This window comes from Wolffia australiana, chromosome 1 (genome assembly GCF_029677425.1).
Source record: "Wolffia australiana isolate 7733 chromosome 1, ASM2967742v1".
Classification (NCBI taxonomy): Eukaryota; Viridiplantae; Streptophyta; class Magnoliopsida; order Alismatales; family Araceae; genus Wolffia; species Wolffia australiana.
The window spans coordinates 12,933,215-12,954,799 of record NC_135835.1 but is presented as its reverse complement, the minus strand read 5'-3'; the positions used below and the strand labels follow the sequence as shown (position 1 = coordinate 12,954,799).

Genomic DNA, 21,585 nt, shown 5'->3' with positions numbered 1-21,585 from the left:
TCCTCCTTCTCCCTTGCTCTCTCTCTCTTGCTCTCTCCTTCCCTCCTGCTCGTTCTCTCGCCCTTTCTCACTTTTTCCCTCTTTCTCCCTCTCTCTCTCTCTCCCTCTCTCCTGCTTGTTCTCTAAATCTATCTCTCTCTCACCCTTTCTCCCTCTCTCACGCTCTCCTCTCGCTTTCTCTCTCTCTCTCACCCTCTCTCCCTTGTCCTCTCTCCCGCTCGTTCTCTCTCCCTCTCTCTCTCCCCCTCTCTTCCCCCCACCCCCTCTCTCTCCCTCTCTCATCTGTTGACACAATTAATGTGTTAGGCTATCATTCTCCTCTACTGCAGCATCCTGACCGATGGCATGTACGGCCGCATCTCGAAGCTTCTTCTGCGATCTGTCACGAGTCTCAAGTGCAATGTGGCACACTGGCAGACCTCGAAATCCAAAGCACCACCACTACGCATTGTACAGACGCCGCCTGATCCCAACATTCGATGAACCACCTCCACTCTCTGCTGTACAGAAGCTGCCGGCGACAACACAACAGCTCCAGGGAGGCCATGCTGCCCATACTCGCCATCATGTTGTTGGGCATGTTGACGTTAGGATGGTGATGTATGCTATTAATAACCGAGATCTGCCCTGATTTCCAAAATGCCTATATAAAGCATGGACTATTCGTTCTTTGGGTTTGTGGGATTATCTCCTCCTATCCCTGTTTCCTCTGCTTCTACTTCTCGTTCCACTTCTCTCCCTTATGCGGAGACCACTTCTTTTATCATCCCCCTCTCTTCCCCCCTCTCTCTCTCCTGCTCTCTCCCTCTCCCCCTCTCTCTCTCACTTTCTCTCCCGCTCTCCCTCCCTTCCTCTCTTCCACTCTCACTCTCTCTCCCTCTTTCCCTCTCTATCTCTTTCCCTCTCGTTCTCTCTCCCTGACTCTCTATCTCTCCCTTTCTCACTTTCTTTGTCTTCCCCTTTCTCTCTCCCCTCCACTCTCCCTCTCATTCTCTCTCCCTTTCTCTCTCTCTCTCTCTCTCTTTCCCTCTCTCCCGCTCTCTTGCTCACTCTCTCCCTCTAGTTCTCTCTCCCCCTCTCACTCTCTCCCTCCCTCCATCTTATTCTCCCTCTCTCTCTCTCACCGTCTCTCCTGTTCTCCCTCTCTCTCTCACCCTGTCTCTCTCGTTCTCCTCCTCTCTCCCTCTCTCTCTCTTTCTCTCTTCCTCTCTCTGTCATCCTCTCTCCCTCTCTCCCTCACCTTCTCTCTCTCTCTCTCTCGCTCTCCCTCTCTTATTCTCTTTCTCACTCTCTCCCTCTGTCCTGCACCCTCTTGCTCTCGTTCCCTCTGGCACACTCTCCCTCTCACCCTCTCTCACTCTCTTCCTCTCTCCCTCTTGCACTCTCTCTCTCAGTCTTGCCCTGTCACTCTCTCACTCTGTCCTCACATTCTTTCACTCTCTAATTATATTCATCTCTCTTTCTTTCTCCTTCTCTCACCCTCTCATTATCTAACAATACTTTGGCACCAGAGGCCACATTTAGATGAAATCTAGTTAGATGCAATGAGAAGACCAAGTCAACTTGACATTTACTTTCACATTGACTAGTCAACATGACCGATCAAGACTGGACCGGACCAAGACCGTACATAAAGAGATTATAATATTTCTTCACTTTTTCATATTTATTTCACTTTTTTATTTCTTGAGTTTGTTTTCTGAGATCGGACCCACATCCGAGACTATGCTGAAGTAGGACCCGGGGAGGGATTTACTTTGATTATACAAATTAAATAACTCGGGGGAAAATTGGACAAATTTAATAACTCAATTAGCCCATGTCCCACCAAAAAGACGAGCTGACTTGTTTAATGGAAGGATTCGCGAACTGCTCACGACGAAATTTGAAGGATTTACTTTCCTCTCGGGAGAGATGTATATTCTTCTGGATCCTCCTCAGGAATGATAATTTGTCAATTGTTTCTCTGTCAGTTTCCTCGATTCTCCTTATTTGACTCGGGAAAGCAGAAAACGGTAAATGTCTCGCGAGAATTTGACACATTATATGTTTTATATCCTTTTCGAACGCCAATTGCCTACTGTTGGGATCAATTCTGTATGCCTTTTCGTCTGATATGAATCCAGAACTCTACAAGACGTCGGACAAAAAAGGGTTTGACGATGACAAAATGTTAATCGCCTGACTTATGTGTAAAATACTATTAACAGGGGTTTTTGAGCGACGCCACTGGTTAGGTATCTCGAGGACTTTTAACTCCTCGTATCCAAGAATTTTGGCAGTTAAAGCATTGATTTAGCGTATAGAATAGTCCTTGATTTCATTTTTTCTGGGTTTCGATCTAATCTCTGTGCAATTCAGTACAAGTGAACTGTAATTTGTTCATGCACTTTAAATCGATACGTTGAATCGACGTTCATTGCGGATCTTCTGCCAAAAAAATTGACTACTTTTTTCATAATTATTTCCTTCCGCAGGTAGGATAAAATAAATCGTACGATATGTTGCAGTGGATGGGAGGTTCCCGACGAAAAGTATCCACTGTAAGTTGGCTATAAATGATATCGACTGTTTTCTTGGATCCCTGAGCTCTTTGTGGAAAGTGGAATATGGTGCAAGAAATTCAGCCCTAGTCCGCAAGGTGATGGAATATGACGGAAGTTTAGATTCGCTGATGTTATGAAAGGAAATTCCAAAGAAACTGCAGATGGTATTTTGGAATTGGGGTTGTCTGAGTAAAAGTCTGGCTTAGTGAAAGAAGTTAAAACGATTTTACTTTCGTCAAGCATTTAGATGTCTTACTGTTTCATTTACAACTATCAGAATTAGGCGAATTCGATATCAGTTTGATTTGATAGACGAGAGTAAAATAGGAACCAGTTCATTTTCACCATTTCTTCATGGAGTGTCATGCCGATGCTTTCTTACTTTATTCTTAAAATCAACAGCCATATTGTCTGAAATTACGAGAGAAGTTAGTTCCAGAAAAAAAATCATATTATCAGCATTCGTCTCCATTAAATTCCTCAGGGATCTATATCTTAGCTATTTTGTAAAATCAGTGTGCTGTTGTCACGGTTTTGAAGAATAATTATCTCGAGAGTCCCTGCATTATCGTTATTCCTTTTATCTTAATCGAATCTTTTTAAAAAACAGTCTAGCCAATTAAAAGAAGTTTCAAATGCGGACTAATGATCGCCATGCGTCGAATGTTGTTCCCCTGATAATAGGTTGGGGCAATAAAATGATTTTCAGGATTTACATATTTAAATTTGAAAGTATCAAGTTTTTTGGGAATAATTGTGTATTTTCATGGTTTTGTGATTATGGCCATGATCTCTTGCTGCTTGTGGACCGAATAACACAGTCAAGGAAGTCAACACGCACAAGGTGAGGAACAATTTCTTAATCTTATATAGGCTATTACAAAACTTTTGCCTGTGTCCATTGTTTTTACGAAAGATAAGGGATGGGTATTTGTTTGAAATGTCAATTTTCTAGAAAAAAGTCTATGATTACGTGATTAAACTTTGTAATCAGGGTAGTTCTGACTCTACTTTTCTGTCTGAAGGCAAAAGCAATACTTTGAGCAAAGAAAACGCCAAAAATTAAGCCTTGGGAAAGAATATCATGAAGATAAACAGCACAAGCATTTGCATGATCAAGAAAAAATGACTTCGCTGGATATTCTCAGCTTGAACAATCTAGCCGAAGAAACCAATGAATACTCCCCTCACGATAAAAATAGTGAGTTTCATTCCCTCCATTACTCAATTACCTTATGTTCTGATTCTTGCGTTAGCCTTACCGTTAATTCGGTGATCATACATAATCAATTCTCCTTTTCAATTCTTTTAATGTGGTCTGCTTTGCGTTTTTAATTATCCTCTTTTTGCACCGACACATGGACCAGAAGAATGCCACAGGACTAGAATCTGAAAGGAGTTTAAACTTAAGTATAATAATAGCCTAAATTTCTTGAATATTATCATAATAATAGCTTTTTTCTGAGATTTTTGATTTTCTCAAAAAATCGTTCATGTGTAATATTATGTTCTTGGCTTGAACGTGCGTCATTTTTTTCAATTTTCTTACTATTTTTTCATCAAGGATAATCTAGTCTGCTATTTTAGCTCCAAATTCTCTCTGGTATGTTTTTTTGGAAATTATCTCGCCTCTTTTCAGTGACTAATGCTTCGGAAGGGAAAATGAAGGCCTCTCAAAGCTTTTCCACAGTTTCATCCAAGAAAGCCTCACCATACCTGTGGGATTCGAGTAATGATTCCCTACCACATTTTTCTTTGGAAGGTACAATAATGCATCGGTTAGACTTGATTTGTATCTTATATCAATATGAGTATCATTTATGATTGGTTTTCCTGGAGAATATATTTTTTATCTACATCCTTTTGTCATACAGATGGTGTTATTACTTGTGAGATGTGCACCAGATCTGAAAGATCACCTGGATTAAATTTAGAGAAAAGAGTCAAACCTTGCCATGATACTTTGATGAAACAAAGTGAAGATTTTTACCTATATCTTATTTTCACCCCAATTCACTTTATCTATCTCACTCTTCGTTCTTGATGCAGATAATTCATCAAGTTCTGGTGATGAAACCCGTGATCCAAAGTGAGTTTCCCTTATCTTCGATTCATCTGTGTATAAATGTTATTGATTCCTCATTCTGTTGCTTGATAGCACTTGCATTTCAGATCTTCAGTTGACGCTGTCACATCCTCACCAAGAAAAGCTGAGGATCATTTCGATTACTGTAAGAAATTAGATATGGGACGAAGATTGGATATCCCAAAGATGAGAAGCTCCTCTAAAAAGGATGTGAATTTGGAGAATCGTAAATGTCTAGTCCTGATTTCAATCTCTTTCATGACTTTTCTATTCAAGAATTTATTCCAGATTAGTACGATGTTTACTGTGGTGGATCATTAGATGGCATCTTGCTAAGTAATATTTTTTCTACAATTATTAAAACATCTGCCACATTTCTCTTACCATTTTCCATCTTGAATTATGTTCCACCTGGTTTACCAATAGACCAGATAATACAACAATGTGCAGGACATTTAGAAAAATTTGGGGTATCGAAAATAAATTATGAGTGTTACAGTGCACTCATGTTGCATGTGTGTGTCATGTGCTGCACCCATTTGAGGCAATAGGACCATTATTCTAGCTGTTGTAGATTATATGCGCCACGACTAATTTGGCTCAATAGCGACTTGTGTATACTTCTCATTCCCTAACAGACAAGTGAGCTGTTTTTGCCTTTCTTCCTCTCATGGTGTTCAAAAAGTCTGCAAAAACATTAAGACACCTCATTCATATTTTTGGACTATATCACATCTTAAACACTTTCCTAAATCAAAAGCATATTCCAAAATTTATTCAAGTGCAGGAATACAGTTTCCTTTATTTACATCTCTTACTTTTGATTTATGGGAGAAATTATTCAGCTTTAAAATCCCATTTATTAAAAATAGTTTTTTTTTGCAGCTATTTCAATCCTTGATTTAGTAGGCGAAGATCAATTACACAGTGAATCAGAAGACCGGGCATCTGAAGAGCATCATGTTGCATTTTCTGTCAAAGGTTAATGAGCAGCCTTCAGGATACAACTTACGATATTTGAATCTTTAATGCGTTTACATATGAATATATCTTGGATAGAGTGATGATTTCTTCAGTTTTTTGGGAAAATGGGAGCCAAATGGTTTTGTAAACATTCGAGAATGCATATTTGTAGATTAGAGATAATGCTCTCATCTCCTATTTTTTATTTTTATCTTTATTCCTGTTAATGGGCCACAAGTTTTAAGGGGCCCATATATTTTGCCCTTTTAATCATTAAATATGGGCCATAGTTATAATAACTTCAAGGATATTGGGAGAGATCGTGAAGCTTTTCACCAATAATTATCACGGAAATAGTCATTTCGCATGGCTTTTTGTACTCAACTCAAAGGCTGATATTACCCAGATTATTCTGCAATTTTGTGAAATGATTAAAACCTAAGTTGAAGTTTGAGTTAAATGGTTCAGGACCAATAATGGCAGAAAATATTTTAATCCTATCTTTGAAGCCAAGGGATTGTCCATGAATCTTCATGTGTGTATACACCGCAGTAGAGTGGCCTGGTAGAGGGTAAACTTGGGCATATTCCAGGCTCAGCTTGGTCACTGCTCTTCCAAACACATTTGCCAAAGTGTTATTAGGGAGAAGCCGTCCGAACTGCAGTCAGACAAACTAAGACAATTGGTCTTCGTAGCCCAAGAGGTTTTTCTGATTCAGTTTTTCCCAAGTGCAATGCTGAGTACTAGTCTTCCTCAGATTTTTGGATGCACAACGTATGTACTTGTTCATGATATATACACTAGAAATCTTGATCGTAGATCAAAGAAATATGTGTTTGTGGGGTATTTGAATACTCGGAAAAAGTATACACATTATCAACCTTCAACTTGGAAAATTTATGTGTATGCTAATGTCACGTTCAGTGAAGAAGACATGATCTACCAGGAGGAAGCGAGGGAGGCTGACCAATTCAAAAGTATGGATTCAGATTTTCAGTTTCTAATGATTTCAAAGGAGAGACAGTTTCAGATGTAATTATCAGAGACTGTACCTGTGGGTGAGGCGCCATCTAGTGAGATGGGCATGCAGGGACGGGGGGCTCCAGGAGCAGACCTTATAAACACATCTTCAGAATAAGAGCAGCCGGATGGTGAAGATGAATTGCGAATTGATGGAAGGGAGTAACCTACAGAAGTGATTGATTAACAAAGTGAAGATGATTGGGATGGCCAATTGCTTTACACAAAGGATTGGGACGCTGCAGGACTGCTGGCAGATGTCCTCCTGCAAATTATATTTCCTATGAGATGTTAAACTCTGAGTGGAATGTAATTGTGAATTCTTTGACGAGGATACAAGTTCCACACATTGTGGAAGAAACATTAAAACATGGAAAATGGAGAATGACATTGGATGAAGGAATGGAGGCCCTTAGAAGAAATGAACTTGGGAGCTAGTGGAATTGCCGCAAGGGAAGAAACCAGTGGGGTACCGATGGGTGTATACTACTAAGTACACTGCAGATGAAGAACTATACAAATATAAGTTTAGACTGGTGGCTATAAAGGTCATACCCAATCTCAGGGAATTGACTCTTTTGAGACGTTCCCCAGTTGCAAAGTTTAATAGTGTGAGAATATCTATTACTTTGACTGCAAAACGTGGGTGGAATCTTTATCAATATGATGGCAGAATGCGTTGCTCTGGGGAGAATTAACAGAAGATGTGTTTATGTCAATTTCTCCTGGTTATAAACTTACCAATCAGGAAGGTGATGTGTGCAAGTTAAGAAAGGCACTATATGGGCTCAAGCAGACTCCTAGAGATTGGTTTGGCAAACTAGCTAGAGTAATGAATTTTTGGGTTTCCAGAAGATTAATAGGGATTGCATTATGTTCTTCAAATATAGTTCTGATGGTTGATGGGCAATCTTGATTGTCACTGTGGATAATATGATTATAACTGGAGATGATGCAGATGGAATTCACAGCTTGAGTCAGAACTTGTCCATGCAGTTTGACATCAACATGATGGAATAGCTTTCTCACAACACAAATGTCTATTAAAACTGATGAAAGAAACGAACATTGTTTCCTCAAAACCTATTGGGACCCCTGTCGACAGTTATGTGAAAATGTTGACAGTTTCTGCAACTAGTGGGAAACATGATTTATTTGAATCGTACCCATCCAGATATTGTGTACGCAGTGAGCTAGTTAAGTCAATTTATGAACGATCGTTGTGAAGTTCATCTGCATGCAGCTAATCGGATATTGGCTTACCGAAAGGGTACTGTCAATCAGGGTAGACTACGGCCAATGAATGTAGGTGTGACGTTTGAGACGTACTCAGGTAGTGTTTTTGCTGCCTCAGTTGTTGACATTCATTCAACTACTGGTTATTGTGCATTTATCAGAGGAAGTGTGGTAACTTGGAGTAAGAAACAGGAGATAGTGCCCTTCTCTACTGCAGATGCAGAGCATAGAGAAAGGGTGCGAAGAGTATGTCAAGCTATCTGGATTCGAGATTACTCGAGGAACGTGGTCTCCATTCCAATAAGAGTGTAAGGTTTTATTGTGACAATAAGCCAGCTATAGCTAAAGCACAGAATCCAGTCCAACATGATTGAACCTAGCACATTCTTCTAGACAGGCACTTTGTGAGAGAGAAAATTGAGGCATGCATTATCAAATCCAGTATTTGTGGGATCTGCTGCACAGACTGCAGATATCTTCACCTAAGGGCTTCCAGGACCACACTTCCGGCAGTTGGTCAACAAGTTGGGCATGATCATGGTTTACAGCTAAATTGCGGGGGGCGATGTTGATTCAAGATCATGTTCTTACCTGCTGTCTTTTATTTTTCGTCTTTATTCCTATGAATTGGCCACATGTTATAAGTGGCTCATATAGTTTGTCTTTTAAAGCATTAGATGTGGCTACAGTTATAAGTGGCCCACATGACCATGGATCACTTTAGTAAGTGGCACCCTCAGACTCTGTTTTATTGAAAAGTATTTAAGCCAGTTTGTTGCAATAGAAAAATGTTCTTTTTGGCTCATTCAAACCCTAGCCATCAGCCCCCCATCTGCTGCCACCATATAGAAGAGCATCTAAGGGAGAAGATCAAGACTTGAGCAGTTTCTAACGCATTTTGACAACAAGGATTAGGTATCTATTTCAACGAGATATTTCAAGTTTTATGCTGAAAATAAAGAAAATTGAAACATATTTCTGGTATAGAGTGCAGCAGCGACCAACCTACTAGCGGATCTGATTCTACTACTTTGGACAACATGACTTTAACTTTTAATACTGGGAATTTTTCTCCCTCTGGGGGATTATTTTTATCAAAAAGAATAAAAAGTTTAATGAACACAAATATCTTACAAGTGACTATTCTGTTTTCCGGGAAAACAGAATAGATAGTCTCTTTCTATGGGCAGGAACAGTCAATAACTTGGATGAACTCATGTTGAGTTTGTAGATTTAGCACTTATTTCGCTTTTCATTTATGCCTGTGAGAGTTGTTGCTAAAAATTGAGATGTCTGAGATCATTTCTGTCCATCTTACATATGTCCTTTTTTCATAACAGGGCTTGGGAAAATAAGTATGAAAACACCTGTTCACTCTCCGAGGCAACTGGAGAGGTAATATTCCGTTATGATGTCTGTTGACAAGAGATATCGTTTTTATTTCTTGTTCTTTATTTATCATCTTTATTCCTGTAAATGGGCCACATGTTAAAGAGGCCCATATCATTAATCCTTTTATTTCTTTAAATCATTGAATGTGGGTGACAGTTATAGGTGGCCCATGTGACTGTGCATCACGTGACTTATTCTAGGAAAAAGCCACATTAGTAAGTGGGGTCCACATACCCTTGTTACTGGTAGGTATTTAAACTGGCTTGGCTTAATGAAAAATATACTATTGGTTTATTCAAACCTTAGTCATCATCCTCTTGTCTGCTGCCAACATAGAGAGGGGCATCAAAGGGAGGAGATCAAGACCTTGAGCAGATTTTACAGTGTCCATTAGTGAAAATCTGACGTTGATGATTTAGGAATGTCCTTTTTCATTATTCTTATATTCTTTGTGAGAAAATGTGCTTATTTATGGGAGATCGAGGCAAAAGGTAATATATTAAAGTATTCACATTGTTTTCGGAACATAGCTAATGGTAATTATGCTCAACATTCTTTTTATGTTTTAACCCATTTTCCATGATTTCGTCAGCAAAGAAATAATTTCTGCAATGATTACCCACCTTAAAATGTTCAATGTTGTCTATGAAACTCAGTTTTTGATTTATCGCTTGCCTTATTTTCCATGAAACTAATACTGGAAGAGGAAGGTGTTCATTCTTAGAATTATGCAAATAAAAGTGTCCACTTGCAATTTTGTATAATTATGCAAAATCTATGTTTTAGTTTAGCGTTAATTGTATTTCGTTTGAAAAAAGGGGGCCCGGAAGGTCATCCAAGATCAGTGACCTTCCCTATATAATCAGTGATCCTCCCTATAAAGTTGATCAGTAAAAAAAGTTGCAATTACACGACCTGAAGGATTTCTGCATCCCATTCACCTTCCTCTACACTGAACAAAGACTAAACTCCTACATTGTGTACTACACCAACTAGCAACACCTCTCATCCTTTGAAAATGGCCTTGTTGCAGTGCAACCATATTTCCCAGAACACAGCGAACAGCTGTCTCGTTCTTCTGGCCCCTTGGGTACCCGATCCTGTAGAGAGTCCCAAAAGGCGTCCTCGGAGGAGGCATCCACCCCTGTCATTGGTTGGCTGGGCCACTTTGCCTGAGCAAACAGGCATTCTAAGAAATGAGGAAAGCAGTTTCTTCACCCCTCGTGAATTTAGCACTCTCTGGGACTTGCAGTAGTCATTACTTCCTGAAGGCCTGCGCCACCAACCTTTGTCAAAGGCGCAACCACCAAAACAACTACACTTTAGCTGGACCTCTATCTTCCATACGACTCGGCATGCATTGATGGTCTACAGTTCCTGCTCTCTGATTGTGTGTTTGATTTGTATGTACGCATCCCTGTCAGAGAAGGGTATGCCAGACCACATCCACTCATCTTTTGTCATAATCACAGGTCGCAAATGTAGGAGGGACTGCTGCATCCTTTGATAATCTTCCATCCTAAGTGCTGACAAGTTTCCGACAAACAATGGATTCCATGTGCTGTCCCAACAGTCACCAAACATGGCCCTTGGCAACCTAGCAAGTGTGAACAACCATGGGAAGTCAGCACATTGGGAAACCCTAGCAGACCTGTCATTCAGCCGATGGTGAAAAATGGATCCATCACCCAGCGCGGCAGCAAAAGATTGTCAGACTTGGCAAAACTTGCCTCAGGCCCTTCCAAAATGCAGATGCCTTTCTGCTTGGAGTGGTATGCTGCTCCCCGTCCATTCATGATCCGTAGTTGTCCTTGAAGACTTTGATTACCATATCCTCCTTCCATAAGTCTTTGTTGAATGTTGATTCGACCCTGTCATATCTAGGGGTATTTTTAGTCATTAGGGCTTCTGGGGCCATTTTTGTCAGTAACCTGCGAGGGACATTTTTCACATTTGATAGTTATGGCACTGTTGTTTTTATCTTTAAACAGATGTAGCCCTCCCCTTTTGGAGGTCAGCTAAGAGTAATAAAGTTCGTGTTGAAGTTGAAGACATCCCAATCTCTATTGACTCCTCTTTGTGTCAGGGCCTCTCCCCCACAAAACCCATCCCATCTCAAGACCGTCTACATTTCAAGCCATCTCCAGGAGGTTTGTCTCTGGTCGGTCCCTGCCTCCTCCACTTGGCCTCTCCTTTCCCCCTTCCCAGATAATCACATTGAAGATTTCTATTAAATGTTTTCTGGGTGTGCTGTGTATTAATCAAGAAATATATATTGAAATAATGGGGACATAAGAAGGTTTCTTTTTCATGATTGAAGTCATTTGAACTGTGTTGTCTTCGGACACTTCCCTTGATCCACCTGTCTAAACCCTAGAGCCTGAAGGAAAACACCAAAATGCTTCTCTTTCCTTTCAATGGTAGACACCCGATATTTGTATTGGGCCACGATGATATTGGATCTCAGGGATGCAGTATGATGGATCCGATAAGATGGATCTCATAAGGGCATTATTACAATACAGGAAGTTCCAGGGGTTTAAAGGAAGAAACACAAAAAATAAGAAATTCCGGTATTTTCCAAAAACATTTGTGGAAATAGTTTGAGCATTAGTTGGATTAGGACGAATCATATTTTCATTAAATGCAATAATTTTATTTTTTTGAAGAAAAATTAGTTATTTCTATAATAATTGATTAAAATTCTTGCATTTAATGATCAGATATGAATTATTTGCTGCTTTTTTGAATTTTAAAAACTTCAACAGGCAAACTATAGAATAGGGGATATTTTAGTGATAGGCTACAGTTAGAGACCAGAAAGAACTAGAATTCATCCACATTAGAAAGAGATCAGCTGCAAAACACTCTAATTCACACAAATGCATGTCTTCCTAAAATAGGTAGATTAAAGTATTGTTTGTGTATGTTGCTCTCCATCTGTTTGTATATGTTCAATATAGCCAGGACTTAGGTATGGTTTGATGGGTAGCTGAGAATCTAGTGATCAAAATCACATATGTAGGAGAAATTCGGAGGATCAAATAAAATAGAAAAGAAGATGGAAAAAGGAATGGCAAGAAAAGAGTTCCACTGTCAAGCATTTTCCATTTCTCTATCATGATAGAACTGTTAAGTTTCACGTTGAACGTTCTTTTCAAAAAAAGGTTTCCCTTTGAACAAGAGAGGGAAAAAGAAAATCAAGAACATGACAAAAAGTGTGTGATTTCTTATCACCAAGGATATGTAAATACACAGACACAAACTGACAGTATGACAATTTAGGCCATAACGGGAAAGAGACAACAGTCTAATTTCCCTCATACCGTATGTAGTATGTGACATGCTTTCTGCACCTTTAAGGCGAACCATTGACGAAAGCTCTCGGAAAATATTTTCCTGTATTTATGCGTTATCCATCTTTGTCTGTCTGTCTGTCTGTCTCTCTCCATTCTCTTTATGCTGCCAATCGCATGCCGTTGTTTCCGTCCTTTTTTGTTTTCTACCCTGATAGTCCTTCATCTTCCCCCAAATCTTTTGCTGTACATGCTCTGTTCACCAACTCACGATCTATTATGAGAAATTTTACCTGGATAAATGAAGTGTATCCTTGTAGGTTACTTGCATAATCAAAAAGGATATTGGCTCTAAGGCTATTTCATCGATGATATCTAAGGGTAGGGCTGGGTCTACTTCGAACATTGTGTTAAAATGGCATGGAGATGATTGGATGAGAGGAGGGAAGGAGTTCCTGCCAGGAGCGGCCCAGATCTGGAATAACCGCTTCAAGAAAAGGCCAAAAAGAATATTACATTCAGGCGGTTAGGGCTGGGCCCCTTTTAAAGGCGATACAGCTGTCTCCCACGTGGGAGTTACTTAAAGAACCTCCCACGTGGGAGGTTTAGTAAGTGGATCCTCCCACGTGTGATCACTTATTACCAGATCACACGTGGGAAGTGTCTGATAGTCTCCCCCAAGAAAAGAAAGGGAGAGAGAGGGCAGAGAGAAATAGAGAGGCTTCTTGGTGGGCCACTTATAACCCGTGGCCCACCTACAGTGGAGAGAGATTGCGGTTCCAGTTCAACACATTGAGCGTCCAAGGATGCATCCCAGGACACGTCCTGCATCCTAGGGATGCCGCATGTCGGTCAAGACAGTGTTCATGCTGTCCCATCCTGGAGTCTCGGACACATCAAATTCTAGCTGTCCTAGAGATGCTACTCTCCATGGCAGACATGAATCTGATGTGTGGCCGGCTCATTCTTCTTCGTTCCATTTGGTCTCCCTCTTCTTTAGTGACTTCGAAAATCACCAGGGAGGCTCATTTATCCCTTGAGATATGCTGTTTGTTGGTTGTTTATGTTGATGACACTTTCTCAAGGTTAATTTGGTATTTTCGGAACTTATATTGACAAGCTTGGGCCGGTGAAAGCTGACTTTTCTATGATAGGATCTTTTATCAGTTTGCATCCAGTCTGTTTCTTCTTCAGGTAAAGCTTCTTTTTACAAATCCATAGTTAGATTTTGGTCTCTCTTGCATCTGTGCCCGGGTACAAAATGATCACTACAAAATGACCACCTTTCATAACCCTAGCTGCCAACAAAGAGAATCAGCAAGAATGATACTTTCGTACGATTAGACACAGGTTATCCAGTCCTTACACTGGGTTACATTGGTTCAAGTCTTGGAAGACCCAATATAGTAAATCTGATCCAAAACATATCTCATAGGGTAATTATAGAATAAGAGGCGAGATACAGGCTTTAGTATAGAAAAAGGATAAATAAAGAAGGTGCCTGCTGACATCCCACAAGCTGCGTGGTATATATGCTTCATGCCCAGCTTCTGTTCGCCCTGTAGTGAGGATGTCTGCTGCTTAATTTGCTGATTGAACACACTTCATCTAGATAATACCTTTGTAAAATTTCTCTTGTTGAAGTGTCTATCAATCTCAACATGCTTCATTTGATCATGTTGAACAGGACTGTGTTCAATATCAATTGTTTGCTGATTGAACAGGACTGTGATTGTTATGACTGTACCTGGCCTGTTTAAAAAAACTTTCAGGTCGTCAAGGACCCCTCTAACTCAAAGAGCTTCACATATCCCTTTAGATAGAGCTCTGAAATTGGTTTCAGAACTTGATCTTGACACTACATCCTGTTCTTTGCTTCTCCAAGTGAAAAGGCTTCCTAATGTTGACCTTCTCCCTATATTTGACCATCCATATTATGCATCAGTCTCCATAGTCCGAGGAATGCTGATCCTGCAGTGCGCTCCTTCAACAAACCCTTCCCTGCCACAATACTGGCAGTGGAAGGAGATAATGGCGATTGTAGAGATTGAGACAGATGGTGTATGGCTGCAAGGTGCATCCGACCCTCTAGTAGTATCCTCCTGATATGTTACTGTATGCGCCTGACTATATTTTTATGGCTTTCCATGGAAATCCCAAAATGTCTCATACTTGCAATGGGAACACACCCATGTTTCTCTGGGTTGAATTTTTTTTTTTTTTCCTTCTGACCTCTCTGTTCCCCTGCTTCTAGAGCATGGCCTTTACAGGGCTTACTCTTTGCGGCTACCCAGTACTGGTCTCTTCAATTGGGTCACCAAAAGACTTTTTCCAGTCTCTTCCAGGATGATCCGAATAGCTTGCTCCAGGCTCAGGACCTTTCCTCTGTTGAAAATTTGCCTCCTGATAGACTTGTATTCCACATTAAGTACCGTAAGAAACCTCTTGGGCAATTGAAGAATGTTTTGAAATAAGCCAGCGAACAAAATTTTGCAGAATGTGTAAAGGAAGCATTGCTTAAAGCACCTGAGATTACTTAAAAAAATGGAATTTCTTCTTTTATTTTGGACCTTTAATTGTAATCTCTCAGTTCTTTAGTTAGTATTGTAATGGCTGGAATCAAAGTTTCTGTATGCAAATTCGGATTTAATTGTCACTCTTACTCTTATTTTTATGCATTCATTTTCTTTTTCTCATTGAAGCTAAATATGCATTGAATACATTTGACGTAATTGAACATTTTTCTTTCTCAATCTGATGCAATTAATTTCTACAGTTACCGCTCGCCAACATCAAGCTCTGTGTGGGTGGGTAGCCTCCAAAGTGACCTTCGAAAAAACCTGGTGATCTTCCATTTATTTTCCTCTTATGTTATCATACTATTTTACTGTAGTACTATTGCATTGAGTATTTGGGTGCATTTTACTACCGCCTGACAAGGATTTCCTATAATGTGATATTCTTTTCTCCCCGCCAGAACTGTTAGATGATCTAGTGAAATGAACCTGCTGAGAAGAATATCCGGCTTAAAGATGGAAAGTAGAGCCCATGCTATCAGCCTAGCTTTTGGCACAGTTGGTAAACGCTTGAATCCCACATGGTATGAGAGTCAGGATGCAGGTTCAAATCCCAGAAGCAACATACCACTGTTAAGCCTCCTCAGGAGCCAAACGACGTAGCCTTCCACCAAGTATCTTGCCCGTAAGAGAAAGCGCGAGGGAATACAGAGAAGAACGTAGACGAAGTAGCGGAGTCGTTGGTCGAACTCAAATCAAATGAAGTAGAGTAGAAGACTGTTCAACACATAAGCAAATGACGAAGGTAAAGGAAGTTCTCAAGAGAAGGCCGGATCAGCGTCCCCTCCCTTGCCGGAGTCTTCGAGAGCTGGATCAGCTTCCAAGATGCGAGGATCTTGCCGCAACAGCTTCTGAAAAAAGATGCACTTCCTCCCCTCGAGGCTTCCCTTTATTCTGTCTTCTCGTTTCCCGCCATCATTCAGTTGGGCGTCCACAGGCCAGGTGGCCACGCGATTTGTCGTCCTCTCTTCTTCTGTTGCTCTGATAGGTCCTTGGTAAGTCTTTAACAAATACACGCTTGGACCATAAATAGTCTAGATGCAGGTTTTGTGGGGAAGTGTTGTAGAAGAATATCCAGCTTAAAGTGTTGACTGATTATGCTCCTCCTAGCCAATTCTTAGCCTCCCAAGTCTGAAGCTGCTATATTTTCTTTCAGGACTGAAATATTTGGTCTCAATTTCTTATATGCTCCATTGGCAAGTGACTTCATTCTGTATGGTCGGATGCTCAAGACCATACGATCTTTAAATTCTTCTTCACATAGAGATTTATAAGCCAACGAATTAATGATGGATTCATGAGTTTTGAGCATCTGTAAAATGGTATCTCTTTCACCCCACAGTTTTGAAATATGAGAGTTTTATGGAGAAGTGGTAAGTTTTTTATAACTTTACTCGGCCCAGTGTAACTGATTATTCCAGTGATGTGGATTTTTTAGGTAAATTATTGTTAATAGTTTTCAAACCTCTGTTAACGACCTAAGATTGTCACCAGTTTCAAGATAGTTGGAAGAGCTTGTCTTTAACTAAGTGCCCCTATATGGTTCGGCTCTCTCAAAATATGGTTAGTCAAATGGGTTCTACTCCATGCAGTTCTCTTCTAATTTGAGCCCTGTGGGCCTACCTCAATCACAACCCTCACCTGCTCAAATTTGGTAAGACATCTCTTAGATTTTCTAAAAGGTTTGCATTTTTCACGTGGGTACAACTCAGTCATGGTCCTGGAAGACAGACTCTCCAAATAAAGCTCTTTTGTGCTTGACCGTTGCAGAATACTTTATTAAAGATCTTGTCAACCTTCATGAGTACACAATTCCATTCCTTCTGGCCAGGGCAGCGTATTCACTAGCTCATTCTGTTGTGAGCTCCATAGGCAACATGGCACCTGATCGAAGCTCAGCTTGTCCTATCACACAGAGACAGATGAGTTGACTGAAGTCACCAACAGAAGTCTGAATTGCTACTCTAAGGTGTTTCTCATCAGAGTATCTCATATGGTTGGTCACATGCCTTCTATTGGCGGAATATAGCTATAATACCTATTAAGATTGTATATGGATGACGTCTGTCAAGGTATGAGACCCCACCATCCCCTTAACTCCTTCCATTATACCTAAGGCTCAATTATTGAAATCACAGGCCTACACAAAAAAGAGGCCTATAAGCACCATTGGGACGTACTTTATCAAGTGGGAGATCAGTTCGTGTCAAGATTCTGATTCGATCTTTTACATTAAATATAAGAGGGGTGAAAGAATGGATGTTCAAGTGAGATACAGGCTGCGGAGGCAGTGGTCAACACCAGTTAGAATGAGGGTCAACCGAAGATAAGGGAGCAGAAGATTGTCGTCCGAAGTAGGATGCGATGACCTAGGAACTGATCTCATTGAGGAGGGCAGCCTCATTAACGGCTAAGTCAGCCTCATTAAGGAGAGCAGAAGGCGAGCCCATTAAGGAATAAGAACCCCAAAAAAGGATACAAGGAGAAGGGAAAGGGTCAGCTGCTTTTCTTGGGGGACGAGATTCAATAATCTTTTGTCTAGTCTTCCCCTCGTTGTATGGGGCTGCATTTGGCCAGATAATGAGGATGACAGCTCATGATTCTGGGATCTTCACCTGTGGTGAGTTCTTTTACAGGATCAGCAGTATTGATCAAGCATGGAGGCGAATCTCCACCAAATCGGTGCAGGTGCACTCCATTCTCTCGATTGATCCCATTTTTTTGAGATACAGTCTTATCAGATTCATCCTTATATGATGAAAACAATAGCCGAAAGATCTTCATAGCAACTTGCTCCAAAATATTTTCGCTCAATTCATCAGCACCCAATGCATTGGATCAGTAGCTTATCACTTGGACTAACCCAAGGGATGCCCTTCTTGAAAATCTCCTCGTGCCTTGCCCCCGCCCTCTTCTTGGTGTAATATCTGCTTGCTGCTGAGGGAATACTTTAACAGCATACCAACCTCCAGGATATTATGCCTCCTCTCTGCCTCAGAGCTTTATGCGGAGTCCTCTCTTTGTGCATATTAAAATCAGAGAAATTTTTGCTGTCTTCAAGCTGCTTGCACCCGCAAAAATGGGACGCTGCTTCTTGGGAGGAATCTTTTGTCCGGGATCTTTTTTTTCATATTACTGTGATGGCTATTCTAGTTTGCATCTTCATGAAGATCTGTATTTTCCCCAATCACTGGTGCTTTCCTCCTCCCTCCGCAGAGAAAAAGCTCACTTCCCAATTCCTCTTTGTCTGCGCATCTTCTTTATCCTTTTCATCATCATCGCTTGAGCGATATCTCAAAACAGAGTTAGAGAAACAGATTCTTTGAATTCTGGTTTTAAACTTGCAAACACGGGTGGATCTTTTGTTATCATGATTATTTGTTTATACAACGAAGACCTTTAATGTAGACTAAATATTTGTCCGAAAATGTCAGATTGTCTATTAGAAAGGTGATGCCCCCTTCCAACTTCCCCCATCAATTCCTCGCATCCCTGTCCGTCTTCTCAAGCTTCAGTGGAACACCCTCCAGCCCTTCAGTCCACCGCCTTTACAATTAACTATTACTATGTTCATTCAAACTCATGAAAAAGAAAGGCCTTGCCTGCCACTTTTCTACAAAACAACTCTGCTTTGGAACTTCAACTTTTTCTACAATGGCAATCTCTTTGGCACTAGTTTGGTTATAATGTTAAGGAACCAAAGTCTTAAATAATACTGAGGGGCTGGAGTCCCTTTTTTCATTGCTTTATTGTTTTCATAGTTTTTATTATTTAGATATAGTTAGAAAAGTAACCTTATAAAAGTTTTTATTTTCAGGGTACGATGGATGAGGGTAGCTTTTTGAATTCCGATGACCCCTGGGAGCTAACAAGTCAAAAATGGGATGAAAAAGTTCCGCTGTTCAATTCGAGCAGGTCTCCACACCGCAGAAAAAAAGGAAACATATTACGTGGTGGTTTGAACTCATTCCTACATCCTTTTCGGTCTAGCAAAGAAAGCTTTTTCAGTGACAGTTGCAATGGGGAATGGCAGCTTGGTGAGAGACATTAAAATCTCCAGCTTGGTGACTTATTTCATCTTGTATATTTCTATTTCTCTAGGAATGTATCAATAAATGTTTTTTTCCCTTGAAAAAAATCAATAAATGGTTTTTTAGTAACTACTTTTCAGAGTATTTTCCTCACCATGTATTCTATTGATAGTTCAAATTCCGTACTTATAAGATTTGTGAATTCCTCATACCACATGCCACATCTCTCCTTTTTCCTCTAAATGTTATTCATGTCCTCGTTGCCTTTCCCACAACATGGCTAAACCACATCTCTGCTATTTCCTCTTAATATCAGTAATGATCTGGTTGCAAGTCCAAAAATTTTGCTAACTATTAGTTGCCATTGTATAGTTTTGTCAGTAATACATTGAATCGGTGATTTAAGGATGTTTTCCTGAAATTTCAGGTCACTAAGAATTTACATGAAAACTATCACTATGTGGAAAGCCAAAAGTCACTACGAATAGAAGTATTATCTGTATTTGGGACTATCTTTCACAGCATGTGGGCCCTCTGTGCTCAAAATTAATGCACACAAGATGAATCATAATTGCTTGTCAGTCCAGAAATGATAAAAATTAGTCATTTTGTCATTGCCGTTTCTGGTTTCTGATCATTAAACAAAGGAATGTTATCATTTCTATTGTATTTGTCCTCCAGGGGATATTGATACACTTGGAGAATCTCACATTGATGACATGGACTATGGTACATGTGAGGATCGACCCATTTTCCAGGATTTTAATATTTACCGGTCCTGCAAAGCGAAACCCACTTCAAGTGATAATAGTGGTTTTATGTTTTCTCAAGGTGCCAGGTTAGTATATCCATTTTACTCTGTCATTTTAATACAAGTTGCATTCCCTCTACTTTGTGTTATAGTGCCACATTTTGTAGGTCTGCGAAGTGCAATTTGAAGAACTTTGGCATTCCTGGTATTCTATTATCCAGACTATGTAGCTCAATAATTTTATCACACTCTCTTATTTCGCCATGTGAATTGCTTTCTTCCTGCGGCTTATACAGATCTAGATGGAGACTGGTTGCCACCAGAGGGGCCCGTGTCATCTCTGTGGCATCAGAGTATAGAAGAAGACGAGGATTCAATATGCTTTCACTCGCCGAGGTAGGCACCTGAATGTTCTGGCAATTGGAGTTTCTTGAGGAATATATTGAGCATCTCTTCATCAGGAGGTATCAAAGAGACGTTGACTGCAGATCTAGCCCTAAGAGAAACAGTGGTCCGGTGCAGTCGCTTTCTGCGGCAGATGTTGTGACGGATAACACCAGCTTACTCAGGTGCAACCTTGATTTTATTTTTTCTACGTGCATTATTATTTAATCACGATTCTCATTATTTACCTATCCAATGTGCAGTGAAGAGTCATGCTCAACTGCTCCAGGTGATTCAGCGTTCTGTTTTGATATTTGGCCTTCATTATCTTTGGCCTTACTTTTTTTATCTTTTCTTTTCTTAAGGTTACAAGAAAACTAGCAACTTAAACCACGAAAGAGTATTTGGAAAAAGACCCGAAATCTGAGAGATGTAAAGCAACAGATTTAGCTATATCAATGCCAAGGCATCAATGGTCATGACCAATAACAAAGCTGGATGGACACTGTTTCAGTTCTAGAGTTTTGGTTAAACCACTTTTCCATCAAGCTCATTCTCCAGGTATAAAGAATCATGACAATACTCTGACAAGGGCTCTTTTAAACATACTATGTTGTAATCTGCATAGCAACCACCATTGAGCATATTTCTGTTTTGGGTTTAAAATAGTTATTAGCTGTAACCATTGAAAAATATGAACTTATTCCTGACTTTATGCTGGTCACAAAGTTCCCTTTAATTTCATATGTTGGAGATAATTTCTCCAAATATCTTAATGAAGTAGGTCCCCACGCGCTCTTCTTTAATATTCTTGGTAAAATTCATGGAATAAAATAAAGCCCTGGCTACCAAGCCAAAACATTGCCAAATGTTAGCATTTGTATTGGTTTCTTCTTTGCCATATTAAAAAATTTATACTCTTTGTTAAGCGTTACTGTTGGGGTATACAATCATGAAATTTTAACATCTAGTCTAACATTGCTAGATTATCATTACAGTGATGTGTTTCGATCTGTTCATGTACAATATAATAGAATAGTAAATAAAATTGTGGATTTAATGCCATGCTGATATAGTTAGTTGTCATCTCATTAATTTATATTTACTCTCAAATCATTGCACGGATAGGGGAATTGTACCATATGAGGCTTGAAAGACTCATGTGACTCAGCATTATAAATAAGGCCTTTTGAAAATATTTCTGATAACATATAGATTATTGAAAGTATTGTACTGTTGATTGCCTCTATTTCTTATAAGAATCTTCTACTGTCACCCAGTCTCTTGAAAAATGCATAACATAT

General features: G+C 39.9%; 1 protein-coding gene across 7 annotated transcripts; it reads left to right on the top strand.

The window, feature by feature from the left end:
* The first annotated feature begins 1,845 nt into the window (after positions 1-1,845).
* On the top strand, positions 1,846-20,993 carry LOC144707384 (uncharacterized). Of its 7 annotated transcripts, XM_078580503.1 has the most exons (18): positions 1,846-2,015; positions 2,478-2,543; positions 3,368-3,390; positions 3,572-3,747; positions 4,186-4,308; positions 4,421-4,522; positions 4,596-4,635; positions 4,719-4,864; positions 5,518-5,613; positions 9,192-9,246; positions 15,316-15,382; positions 18,933-19,152; positions 19,828-19,984; positions 20,065-20,102; positions 20,194-20,293; positions 20,359-20,466; positions 20,545-20,570; positions 20,647-20,993. In XM_078580503.1, exons 2-18 carry the CDS (start codon positions 2,502-2,504, stop codon positions 20,706-20,708), a joined length of 1,581 nt encoding a protein of 526 aa, XP_078436629.1. In that variant the 5' UTR covers positions 1,846-2,015; positions 2,478-2,501; the 3' UTR covers positions 20,709-20,993. The 7 variants fall into 7 exon arrangements, with proteins under 7 accessions (XP_078436629.1, XP_078436623.1, XP_078436625.1 ...); XM_078580497.1 differs by having other exon boundaries at positions 2,478-3,390; positions 4,719-4,858; XM_078580499.1 differs by having other exon boundaries at positions 2,478-3,390; positions 20,386-20,466.
* The last annotated feature ends 592 nt before the right edge of the window (positions 20,994-21,585 follow it).

What these genes read in the sequence shown, in the direction of transcription:
- LOC144707384 (XM_078580486.1), top strand. Translation starts at nt 3,182, where the DNA reads ATGCGGACTAATGATCGCCATGCGTCGAATGTTGTTCCCCTGATAATA. An exon ending in GATAACACCAGCTTACTCAG is followed by an intron (nt 20,467 to 20,544) that starts GTGCAACCTTGA and finishes TCCAATGTGCAG; the next exon opens with TGAAGAGTCATGCTCAACTG. An exon ending in GTCATGCTCAACTGCTCCAG is followed by an intron (nt 20,571 to 20,646) that starts GTGATTCAGCGT and finishes TCTTTTCTTAAG; the next exon opens with GTTACAAGAAAACTAGCAAC.